We start from the raw sequence: 12,486 nt of genomic DNA on the forward strand, positions 1-12,486 counted from the left end.
AACATTACCAGATGAGCTTTCAATCATCACCAGAGCCACAAGTTGGTACAACTGTTCTTAAAACCTTGTTTAACACGTCTCCCACTCCTGTTCTAATGCCACTGTTTCAGGAAATGGGTCCTTTTTTCAGTTTGTGCATAGCATTCGATTTACAGCTGCACCTGCTGTAAACGGATAAAGTTTCTTACCTCTAACAATCAGTTTGTAGCTTGCTGTACTATAGATCAACGTTCCCTAAACCTTAGGTCGCAAAATTACAATCAGTAATTAAAGATGCCTTTAAATCATGCAATTATCTTGTATCGTTTGCTGCCTTTTAAAAGCAGAGGGTCAAATGTCAGGCTATATCTTTTGATAAATTGCTGCTTATTTTTTTAAATGGGGGATTAGGGTTTACAAACTCCTCTAACTTTGCAGCTAGAGAAGGAAAAGTAAAGTGAAGTTCGATGGCATCTGTCGCTGTAGATACGCATGTTTTGCATAGCTCGCCATCTGGTGTTGGGCCGGTGTGTTACAAGTTGTTTTTCTTCGAAGAAGTCTTTCGAGTCACGGGACCGAGTGACTCCTCCTTTTGTCTCCATTGCGCATGGGCGTCGACTCCATCTTCGATTGTTTTTTTTCCGCCATCGGGTTCGGACGTGTTCCTGTCGCTCCGAGTTTCGGAACGGAAAGATAGCTAATTTCGGAAGATTTTCGTCGGTATTGTTGCGTTCGGGATCGGCGTAGTTCGATTCAACACCGCGTCTAAGATCGAAGAGCTCCGGTGCCCTTTGGGGTAATTTTTTCGATCCCCCGTCGGGGCCTGGTCGGCCCGACCGCGTGCAGAAGAACGCCAATGGAACGGACCCCGTTCCGTTTCTGTCCCAAATGCCACAATAAATACCCCTATACAGACCAACACTTGGTCTGCAACCTGTGCCTGTCACCTGAGCACAGTGAAGACACCTGCGAGGCCTGTCGTGCGTTCCGGTCCCGAAAAACACTCCGAGACCGTCGAGCCAGAAGACTTCAGATGGCGTCCACGCCGACAGCCCACCGGGAGTTCGGGGAACAAGAAGAGGAGGAAACCTTTTCGATCCAAGAATCGGACTCCGAAGGATTCGACGATACACAAACCGTGAGTAAGACGTCGAAAACCACTCAGAAGAAGATTTACAAGGCCCAGGGGACGCCACTGCCACCAGGCCATGGCTCGACCCATAAATTCGGTGACCGACCGTCAGCACCGAAAAAGGCCCAAACAGTGCCGAGATCGTCCGACTCCGGTCGAGACACCGGCACGCAGCCTTCTCGGGACCGAGAAAGTGCTGGAGACAAGCATCGACACCGAGATACCGGTGTAGACACGGCTCGACGCAGAGACAACGGCACCGAAGAAGATCGACGCCGAGAGGTTTCGGCCCCGAAAAAGAAAAAAGTCACCTCGGAGCCGAAAAAAGATGCAGACAGGGTTTCGGTGGCAAAACAAACTGCAACCGACCCAGTTTCAGGCTCTTATACAGAAGAGCACTCGCTAACCTCCCAAATGCAAAAGCATAGGTTTGAGGAAGAGCTACACTCAACTGATGTAGACCATACGCAAAAGCGTATTTTCATACAGCAGGGGACAGGAAAAATAAGCACCCTTCCCCCTATTAGAAGAAAGAGAAGATTGGAGTTCCAAACTGAACAAACACCACAAACAAAAGTGGTGAAAAAAGTTACCCCACCACCCTCTCCTCCACCTATGATTAACGTCTCACCAGCACAAACTCCATCACATTCCCCAGCTCACACCACCATGAGCCAGGGTGACCAAGATCAAGACGCATGGGACTTATACGACGCCCCAGTGTCAGATAACAGTCCGGAGGCATACCCTACGAAGCCATCTCCACCAGAGGACAGCACTGCGTATTCTCAAGTGGTGGCTAGAGCAGCACAATTTCACAATGTAAGCCTCCACTCAGAACAGGTCGAGGATGACTTTTTATTCAACACACTCTCCTCCACCCACAGCTCCTACCAAAGCCTGCCTATGCTCCCTGGTATGCTCCGGCAAGCAAAAGAAATCTTTAAGGAGCCGGTCAAAAGTAGGGCAATCACACCAAGAGTGGGAAAAAAAGTATAAGGTGCCTCCTACAGACCCGGCTTTCATCACTACACAGCTGCCACCAGACTCTGTCGTTGTAGGAGCAGCTAGGAAAAGGGCCAACTCCCACACATCTGGAGATGCACCACCCCCAGATAAAGAAAGCCGCAAGTTCGATGCAGCTGGTAAGAGAGTCGCAGCACAAGCTGCAAACCAGTGGCGCATCACTAACTCCCAGGCACTACTTGCGCGCTATGACAGAGCCCATTGGGATGAGATGCAACATCTCATTGACCATCTGCCCAAGGACCTACAAAATAGGGCAAAACAAGTGGTTGAGGAGGGACAGACCATTTCCAACAACCAAATCCGCTCCTCCATGGACGCTGCAGATACAGCTGCACGGACAATTAATACATCTGTAACTATCAGAAGGCATGCATGGCTCCGAACGTCTGGATTTAAACCAGAGATTCAGCAAGCAGTTCTCAATATGCCTTTTAACGAAAAAGAACTGTTCGGTCCAGAAGTGGACACAGCGATTGAGAAACTCAAAAAAGACACGGACACTGCTAAAGCCATGGGCGCACTCTACTCCCCGCAGAGCAGAGGGAATTACAGCACATTCCGTAAAACACCCTTTAGAGGGGGGTTTCGGGGTCAGAGCACACAAGCCAGCACCTCACAGGCAACACCGTCCAGTTACCAGGGACAGTACAGAGGAGGTTTTCGGGGACAATATAGAGGAGGGCAATTCCCTAGGAATAGAGGAAAATTTCAAAGCCCCAAAACCCCTACTACTAAGCAGTGACTCACATGTCACTCACCCCCTCCACACAACACCAGTGGGGGGAAGAATAAGTCATTATTACAAAGCATGGGAGAAAATCACTACAGACACTTGGGTTCTAGCAATTATCCAACATGGTTATTGCATAGAATTTCTACAATTCCCTCCAAACATACCACCAAAAGCACAAAATGTGACAAAACATCATTCCAATCTCCTGGAGATAGAAGTGCAGGCACTATTGCAAAAGAATGCAATCGAATTAGTGCCAAACACACAAATAAACACAGGAGTTTACTCACTGTACTTTCTGATACCAAAGAAGGACAAAACGCTGAGACCAATCCTAGACCTCAGAATAGTGAACACATTCATCAAATCAGACCACTTTCACATGGTCACACTACAAGAAGTATTACCATTGCTAAAACTACACGACTACATGACAACTTTAGACCTCAAGGACGCGTATTTCCATATAGCAATACACCCATCGCACAGGAAATACCTAAGGTTTGTATTCAAAGGAATGCATTACCAATTCAAGGTACTGCCTTTCGGATTAACAACCGCACCAAGAGTCTTTACCAAATGTCTAGCAGTAGTCGCTGCACACATCAGAAGGCAGCAAATACATGTGTTCCCATATCTAGACGACTGGCTAATCAAGGCCCATTCGTTAATAGAGTGCTCAAATCACACAAATCCGATCATACAAACCCTCTTCAAACTAGGGTTCACCGTCAACTTCACGAAATCCAACATTCTGCCGTGCAAGGTACAACAATACCTAGGAGCCATAATAGACACAACAAAAGGAGTAGCCACTCCAAGTCCCCAAAGAATTCAAAATTTCAACACCATCATACAACGCATGTATCCAACACAAAAGATACAAGCAAAGATGATATTACAACTCCTAGGCATGATGTCTTCATGCATAGCCATTGTCCCAAACGCAAGACTGCACATGAGGCCCTTACAACAGTGCCTAACATCACAGTGGTCTCAAGCACAGGGTCATCTTCTAGATCTGGTGTTAATAGACCGCCAAACTTACCTCTCGCTTCTGTGGTGGAACAACATAAATTTAAACAAAGGGCGGCCTTTCCAAGACCCAGTGCCACAATACGTAATAACAGATGCTTCCATGACAGGGTGGGGAGCACACCTCGATCAACACAGCATACAAGGACAATAGAACGTACATCAAACAAAACTGCATATAAATCACCTAGAACTTCTAGCAGTTTTTCAAGCACTAAAAGCTTTCCAACCAATAATAGTTCACAAATACATTCTCGTCAAGACAGACAACATGACAACAATGTATTATCTAAACAAGCAAGGGGGGACGCACTCCACGCAGTTAAGCCTGCTAGCACAAAAAATTTGGCGTTGGGCAATTCACAACCAAATTCGCCTAATAGCACAATTTATTCCAGGGATCCAAAATCAACTCGCAGACAATCTCTCTCGAGATCACCAACAGGTCCACGAATGGGAAATTCACCCCCAAATTCTGAACACCTATTTCAAACTCTGGGGAACACCTCAAATAGACTTGTTTGCGACGAAGGAGAACGCAAAATGCCAAAACTTCGCATCCAGATACCCACACAAACAGTCCCAAGGCAATGCCCTATGGATGAACTGGTCAGGGATATTTGCTTACGCTTTTCCTCCTCTCCCTCTCCTTCCTTGCCTGGTAAACAAACTCAGTCAAAACAAACTCAAACTCATATTAATAGCACCAACTTGGGCAAGGCAACCCTGGTACACAACGCTGCTAGACCTATCAGTAGTACCCTACATCAAATTGCCCAACAGGCCAGATCTGTTGACACAACACAACCAAAAGATCAGACACCCAGATCCAGCATCGCTGAATCTAGCAATCTGGCTCCTGAAATCCTAGAATTCGGGCACTTACAACTTACCCAAGAATGTATGGAAGTCATAAAGCAAGCCAGAAGGCCATCCACCAGGCACTGCTATGCAAGTAAATGGAAGAGGTTTGTTTGCTACTGCCATATTAATCAAATACAACCATTACACACAACTCCAGAACATGTAGTGGGTTACTTGCTTCACTTACAAAAATCTAACCTGGCTTTCTCTTCCATTAAAATACACCTTGCAGCAATATCTGCATACCTGCAGACTACCTATTCAACTTCCCTATATAAGATACCAGTCATTAAAGCATTCATGGAGGGCCTTAGGAGAATTATACCACCAAGAACACCACCTGTTCCTTCATGGAACCTAAATGTTGTCCTAACTAGACTTATGGGTCCACCTTTTGAACCCATGCACTCTTGCGAAATACAGTTCCTAACCTGGAAGGTTGCATTTCTCATCGCCATTACTTCCCTAAGAAGAGTAAGCGAGATTCAGGCGTTTACAATACAAGAACCTTTTATACAACTACACAAGAATAAAGTCGTCCTAAGGACTAATCCTAAATTTTTGCCAAAGGTTATTTCACCGTTCCATCTAAATCAAACAGTGGAACTTCCAGTGTTCTTTCCACAACCAGATACCGTAGCTGAAAGGGCACTACATACATTAGATGTCAAAAGAGCATTAATGTATTACATTGACAGAACAAAGAACATCAGAAAGACTAAACAACTATTTATTGCATTTCAAAAACCTCATGCAGGAAACCCAATATCAAAACAAGGTATAGCCAGATGGATAGTTAAATGCATCCAAATCAGCTACCTTAAAGCTAAACGACAGCTGCCCATTACACCAAGGGCACACTCAACCAGAAAGAAAGGTGCTACCATGGCCTTTCTAGGAAACATCCCAATGCAAGAAATATGTAAGGCAGCCACATGGTCTACGCCTCACACATTCACCAAGCACTACTGTGTAGACGTGTTATCCGCACAACAAGCCACAGTAGGTCAAGCCGTATTAAGAACATTATTTCAAACTACTTCCACTCCTACAGGCTGAGCCACCGCTTTTGGGGAGATAACTGCTTACTAGTCTATGCAAAACATGCGTATCTACAGCGACAGATGCCATCGAACTGAAAATGTCACTTACCCAGTGTACATCTGTTCGTGGCATCAGTCGCTGTAGATTCGCATGTGCACACCCGCCTCCCCGGGAGCCTGTAGCAGTTTGGAAGTTACCTTCAACTATTTGTATATGTATCATCTCAACCTTAAATAGGTACATACTTAGTCACTCCATTGCATGGGCACTATTACTACAATTCAACTCCTACCTCACCCTCTGCGGGGAAAAACAATCGAAGATGGAGTCGACGCCCATGCGCAATGGAGACAAAAGGAGGAGTCACTCGGTCCCGTGACTCGAAAGACTTCTTCGAAGAAAAACAACTTGTAACACTCCGGCCCAACACCAGATGGCGAGCTATGCAAAACATGCGAATCTACAGCGACTGATGCCACGAACAGATGTACACTGGGTAAGTGACATTTTCATTATGTGACAATCTTGGTTCGGTACAAAGAGTGTGAAAGAAAAGGCATTTTTTTTTTTTTGGTAACAACAACAAAATGTAAATACCTCTAAATGAACTGTGCACGTTCAGCATACAGGAAAGCAAAAATGAACCGTATCACATTTGTTTGTAATTATGAAGTGTCTTTGGAACAAATAATTTAAAAGGAGCAAAACAAATCAATACAGTTTACGTGGTGATGCACAAATGATAAATATTCACTGAAACCAGATTTACACACATTGGTAGGCAATGTAGTTTTATCAACAAAACTGCATGTATGTTCAAATGAAGTGGCTAGTTCAATGGAAAATGTGCTACCTGTAAATGACTGTATGCTACCACACAGTAGTTTGGCTACATCAAAAAATATAGCCTGCTTCATGTCCGTTAAAGCTAGCTGGGTCATGAAAGTTTGTTCTAAAAATTGGGCCACACTTCTAAAACGTTTACGAAGCGCTGCTCTAGATTTATGTAGACCCTATCTCTTACCACCCCCCCCCTTCCAAAAACTACTGGACACAAGTTTGTGTAGCACTTGCGACATTCTATGTTTTTAAATGTTCTTTATACGTTACCCCAGTTCACGGGCACTATATACCTTCAAGGTTTGGAGGGGACCACACTCTAAAATGCAGTCTGTATCCTGGTGCTTGTGAGTTTAGATAAGGTATCAGGAGTCACCTGGAATCGAAAAGAACTTTGGAAAAAAAGCAAATCCCAGCCTTTTGAATACAGCACCAGATGGCAGGAGTGTTCAGAGCATGTAAATCTTTAGTGGTGAAAACTGCAAAGTGATTGTTGTAGGAAAGTAATTTTTCCAGAGTATTTCTGATTTATTAAAATTTACACTGGCTCAAATCTTCACTGTTTCAAATTAAACTTGTATTTGCACTAAAGCGCAGTCGACCTCATAGAACCCCTGCATCTGCTCCTTATAATTGCCGCTGTAATTTAAACTTGATAGCCTTGCCCATTTTTATTTAATTTCTCTTTGTATTGGGGGGGGTTGATGTAAGTTCTTTATATGTATAATAGTATGTATTTTATGTAATTTCTCTTTTAAATCTTTTAATATTTACATAAAACAATGGTCTGTTTACTTCAGTTGTAAATTATGCAAGTACTTTAATAAATATGAGCAAATACTGTGTTTTCATTTGTTATACAGAACATTGTTCTTTCTGGAGGTTCAACCATGTTCAGGGACTTTGGTCGTCGTTTGCAACGAGATTTGAAAAGGACAGTAGATGCCAGATTGAAACTGAGTGAGGAGCTCAGCGGAGGCAAACTTAAGGTAGCGTTTTTATCTTCAGGAACACTGTTTTATATTAAAACCCTAACCAAGAAAAATAACAGCTTAGTCATTTGTTGATGTACATTTTTTAGTTGGTCTAGCTATCTTGCAAAACACACCTTGTAAATATGCAATTCAAACATGTGGCACTTGAAGACTTTCTTAAAATCTAGTACATATTAAATATAAATGTATGTTGCTGTATATTTACGTAGGAATAGCTAGGTATCCCTAAATAACATATTGTAATTTATGACCAAAATGTTTGTTTCTGGCTTTCGTTGAAATCTTTGCCATTGACAAAGTGTAATTGTGCATGTGATAGAACATTTATTACAGCTGCTCTTCAACAGATCTATGTGGTATTGAGAACTCTCAAAAACAGATTTAAGGTATACCTAAAATAATTATAGTTTAATTTTCCACTGTACAGACTGTTAATAGCCACCATGTGTGTTCTATGTCATATGTATTCCTCCGGTGTAGTTTACTTCCACTGCATCCCTAAAGTTTGGTGGTGGTGTTGTCATGATTACATTTCCAGTTTATGCCTAAATGATGGTTTGGTGGTGGATGATTTTGCACTTTTGACCATAATGACACTGTGTTTTTCTACCTCTTTGCTTTGATGAGGAAATTGCAATTTAGGAGATAGAAGGCATTACTGTGCTCTGGTACCTCTTAAAAAGTGTAGTCATTTAAGACCACAACGACCCCAGGCAGCTTGTAGCTTAGTCTTCATTCCTCTTCTAGTTTGATAGCAAGAAAAAGAAAATTGTTTGCACATGCATCAGTAGGTCGAGCACCTCTGGCTTAGGAGGTCTTCTCTAAATTGCCATTTGGAGACTGTTGAGCTCTTTCTTCCATTATTTATAGTCTCATATTTTCTTGCATTATTAGAGGTGAGACTGTAGGTGGTCCCTGCTAACCAAGACATTTAGCTAAAAGGAGGTAGTGTGAGTTTGAGTCTGAATACAGTGCAGAGTTATTACTATTTCAGTCAAGTTTTCAATGTTCAACCACAGCTATGAGTTTCATAAAAATGGGATTAACCGAAAACAATGAAACAGACACACTATATAGTTCTAGTTTGGATAGTTGGGAGATAGTAAGATACGTATAATGTTTCACATAAGTGCCCATAGTGATAACAGACCGTGAGCTCTATTATGTAAAATGCAATCTCACAATCCACATATCACCCTTTTTCTGAAGGCACAAACCTTTACTGGCCTCAGTCCTGCTGATCTAGCAAAGATACACACTGCTAACCTGCAAACGAGTGAAGTAGTAGCCTTCTGTAGGAGAACATCAGGAAGATGTTTTACTGCTCTGGTTTGAAGTGAATTATTGTTTGACAGTTTCTTATAGCATGTATATCTTGAGACCTTGGAGTCATAGCAACTTTATAATTGCCTCTCCCTTTGGGGATGGAAGGGAGTTAGGCTATGAAGCTGGTCAGAAGACCAGCTTCGGTAACAGAGGGTGTCAAATGGCTTGCTGACCTGTAGGGAACATTGTGGTGCAAACTCAAAGGCTAAAGGTCCCACACTGGGACCACTAGGGCCCCTCTCATGGTCTCCTGTTTTGAGTTAATAATTCTAATCACATCAGTTTCTGGTGAGTGCATATGTTGTCCTTTCCTTAGAATGAGCTGATAATTGTTTAACTCACAGCCTACAACACCAAAGACTGTCAGTCGAAGGCAAGATAAAAGCAGTTGTAGGCACAAGTTTTTAAACTCTGACTCGTCTCTGAAAGGGGTTCAAGATCGGTGGAAGGAAAAGGAGTTCAAAGGGAAAGAGTTTGAACCCGAAAAAGACTCACTGGATACACAATGCTGAACAGCTTGTGGAAGAAAGGGTCAATTGTTGCCTGAAATGGCATCCATAATGCAAAAAAGGAGTCCAACAAAACCTTCAAAAGTCCCAGCTAGGAAAGAGAAGAATAGGACTGCAGAACCACCAACACACCCTGAAACTCAGAAGAGTAGAAGCAATAGCACCTCTATAAGGAGGCAGAATAATATGAGTAAACAAAGCTAAACACATCTGGGCAAGAAAAGAACACAGCTTCACCTGAAGAAAGGCCTTGATTCTAAGCATTTTGGGGTAATAGTCTCAAAGGGTATCTGCATACAATGCTGTGATAAAGAGGGCAGCTGACACATATGGTGTACAATTCTAAGAGGAATAGTTGGAAACAGTATTGATGCTATCTAGCATTGCACATCAGGGAAAGGAGGCCTGTAAAGAGCCAATTTATTCTACAGCAGTCATTCCCAGAGTTGAGAAAAATATACAAACTCCACACAGGATCCTGTATATATCTATCTTTGTAGCTGCGTCCAGAAAAAGGGCCAGTGCCTGACATCCATGGATTCACCACCAGAAAAAGAAAGTAAAAAGATAGACATGTCGAAGGAAATGGAGCCCTCCGCAGCCAAAACCGATGCATAGCACGCTCCAATGCCCTTCTGATCTGGCATCAGTGGATCAGTGAGAGAAGATATAGAACTTGATTGAACTCCCAGATCAGTACAAAAAGAGAGCAAAAGCTCACATTCATATTCGGTCTAGCTGCAAGCAAGGAAATGCCTCCTGGTTTGGAGTAAACAATTTGTATTACTAGTTCAGAGTCCTTCCATTTGGGATAAAGTGAGCACTGAGGGTGTGTACAGAATTTATTGCAGTGGTAGCAGCTCACTTGAGAAGGCAAGGGAAGGGAAGCAAATGACAGGGCAGTTTACATATAGCACTGCAAGCATTCCACAACTAGGGTTATTCCTTGATCTTGGAATTATCATCCCCGATTCCAGTGGGAGAAACGGTATTCGGTGGGCGGGGGAACTTAGTGAAGGCATAATCGTTCCAGGTTTAAAAGAGACTTCTAGAACTGACTGAGCAAATTTGCCTCTACCAGAAGCGACAGTCTCGGACATCGAGAACAGTGATGAAAATGATAACTATGATGGCTTATGCTTTCCGTTAATCCTCTTCACCTGATTTCACTTAAGTCCAATCCAAGGATGTCTGTAGAGCCACTGCTCACTATCAAGGAGAACTGTGAGGATCTGTTGCTTGTTATGAAGACGTTCAGAGGGAGATGAAATGGTGTAAAGTGGAAAATTTACTGTAGGCAAGCCCTTTAAGCAGCAGTCTCCCCTCGAGGACTAATTCAAAAGATGTCCTTCCCCTGAGTTGAGGTACACACATGCGGATATTAAAGATCAGTGTTCAAAGGTGCTGCAGCTCATAAATAAGCTAGATTGCTAGACTTATTTTCCTAGTGTTGAAAGCCTTTCACATACACATCAAAAGGAGTGTAGTTCAGGTAAGATAAAATGACTGCAGTGTTTTACCTCAAAGGGCAAAGGGGAATGAGATCATGAACCAGCTGCCCTAAAAAATATTTGGTATTAAATTATTTTGAAAAGCATAATGAGGCTGTGATTGATTTCACACTTTTCCTTTTAAACAATTATTCCAACAAAAAAAAATTAGGATGATACCTAGGCAATCTTATACTAAAGTCTCTGCTTGTGTTCTGTCACACAGTTGTAATGATTTTCTTTCTTGAAAGCATTTATTAAACATTTGTCTCAATGCTTCCTAAATGCAATACAGCACTAGGCTCCTTCCATTTTGTATGTGGAGTGCTTTTTCTGCCTGCACCATAAGCTTCTTTAAAAAGGCTGGCAGTATTGATATATTTTGAAGTTATGGCTCCTGTACCATGAGCAATTTCTTACTATACATTTTGAGGTGATGGTACTTAGAAAAGCTAGCTTTATTGTAAGGAATTTCTATCCTGCTTTGAGCATAGATTAAAACAGGCCTTCAGTAGGTGTGTGGCAAGTATCCATTTTCATCTTCATTGATAGTCATAAACAGAATAACTTTGTTCTGCTTGTGGGGACCATGAGCTTTTGTAGTATACACTTGATAATAAACTGAGTGCAAATATCAGCATAACCATTGCTAGAGAACACTCTCCGAAACTTCTCAATAGCCAAACAGTTGTTTCATCCATACCAGACTTAGTTTCATTTGTCACCAGGGTTCCTGAATTCAGATGATATGGAAACCTAAATTTACTCCCCTCTTGCATGGACATTTTGAAGGACACCATGAGATCTGCAACAGGTGTTCTTGTGCTTTCAAGATGAGGTTTTATTTGTGGTGCAAACAAAATAAATTTGATACGATCTTATGTCAGAAAGAAGTTTAAGCGGTAGTGAAGTCCATTTGGCGAGTATAACTGCCTAACAGAAGAATCCCGTATCCGCTTGACTTCAGACGTACAGTAAAGACTTTCTTGAAGGCCTAAATAAAGATAATTTCTCCAATAATGACCCCTCCCCACCACAGCAGCTCAATATAGTATCTTCCAAATTAATGGGTCATCTCTTTCAAGCCATCCACCAAGCTTCATTGCGGCATCTAACCTGGAAAAATGCTTTCTTATAACTTCTGCCCAAAGTTAGTTAGTGTATTTTTCTGCTGTCAAAACCTACATACATTTCCCCTCAGGAGGGTACTAATAAGAAATCCCTTTTTTTTTTTTTTTAACCCAAGGTGGCTTCAGATTTCCACTTTAATTAAACTATTACTGCGCCAGTCTTATTAGTAAACCACCTACTCAACCGGAAGGTGTGTCCAACACTTTGATAAACTACACACAAATTAAATCAGTTTTGACGTTGAATGAGGTTTTTGTTAAGTGTTGCTCCAGTTCATACAAGCTATGCTACCTTGAAATAGTCAATTTATCAGGGAATAATTGCGATCATCTTTGTTACCCGTTGTCAAATAAGGTTCTCCCTTTGAAGGTTTTGGCTT

General features: G+C 42.3%; 1 protein-coding gene across 1 annotated transcript in view; it reads left to right on the plus strand.

Moving 5' to 3' along the window:
* ACTR3 (actin related protein 3) overlaps positions 1-12,486 on the plus strand; it is a 220,709-nt gene that overhangs the window by 182,384 nt on the left and 25,839 nt on the right. Inside the window, exon 10 of the mRNA XM_069224689.1 lies at positions 7,520-7,645. Within this exon, the coding sequence (XP_069080790.1) occupies positions 7,520-7,645 (126 nt within the window). The remainder of the gene's footprint in view (positions 1-7,519; positions 7,646-12,486) is intronic.

This window comes from Pleurodeles waltl, chromosome 3_1 (genome assembly GCF_031143425.1).
Source record: "Pleurodeles waltl isolate 20211129_DDA chromosome 3_1, aPleWal1.hap1.20221129, whole genome shotgun sequence".
NCBI lineage: Eukaryota > Metazoa > Chordata > Amphibia > Caudata > Salamandridae > Pleurodeles > Pleurodeles waltl.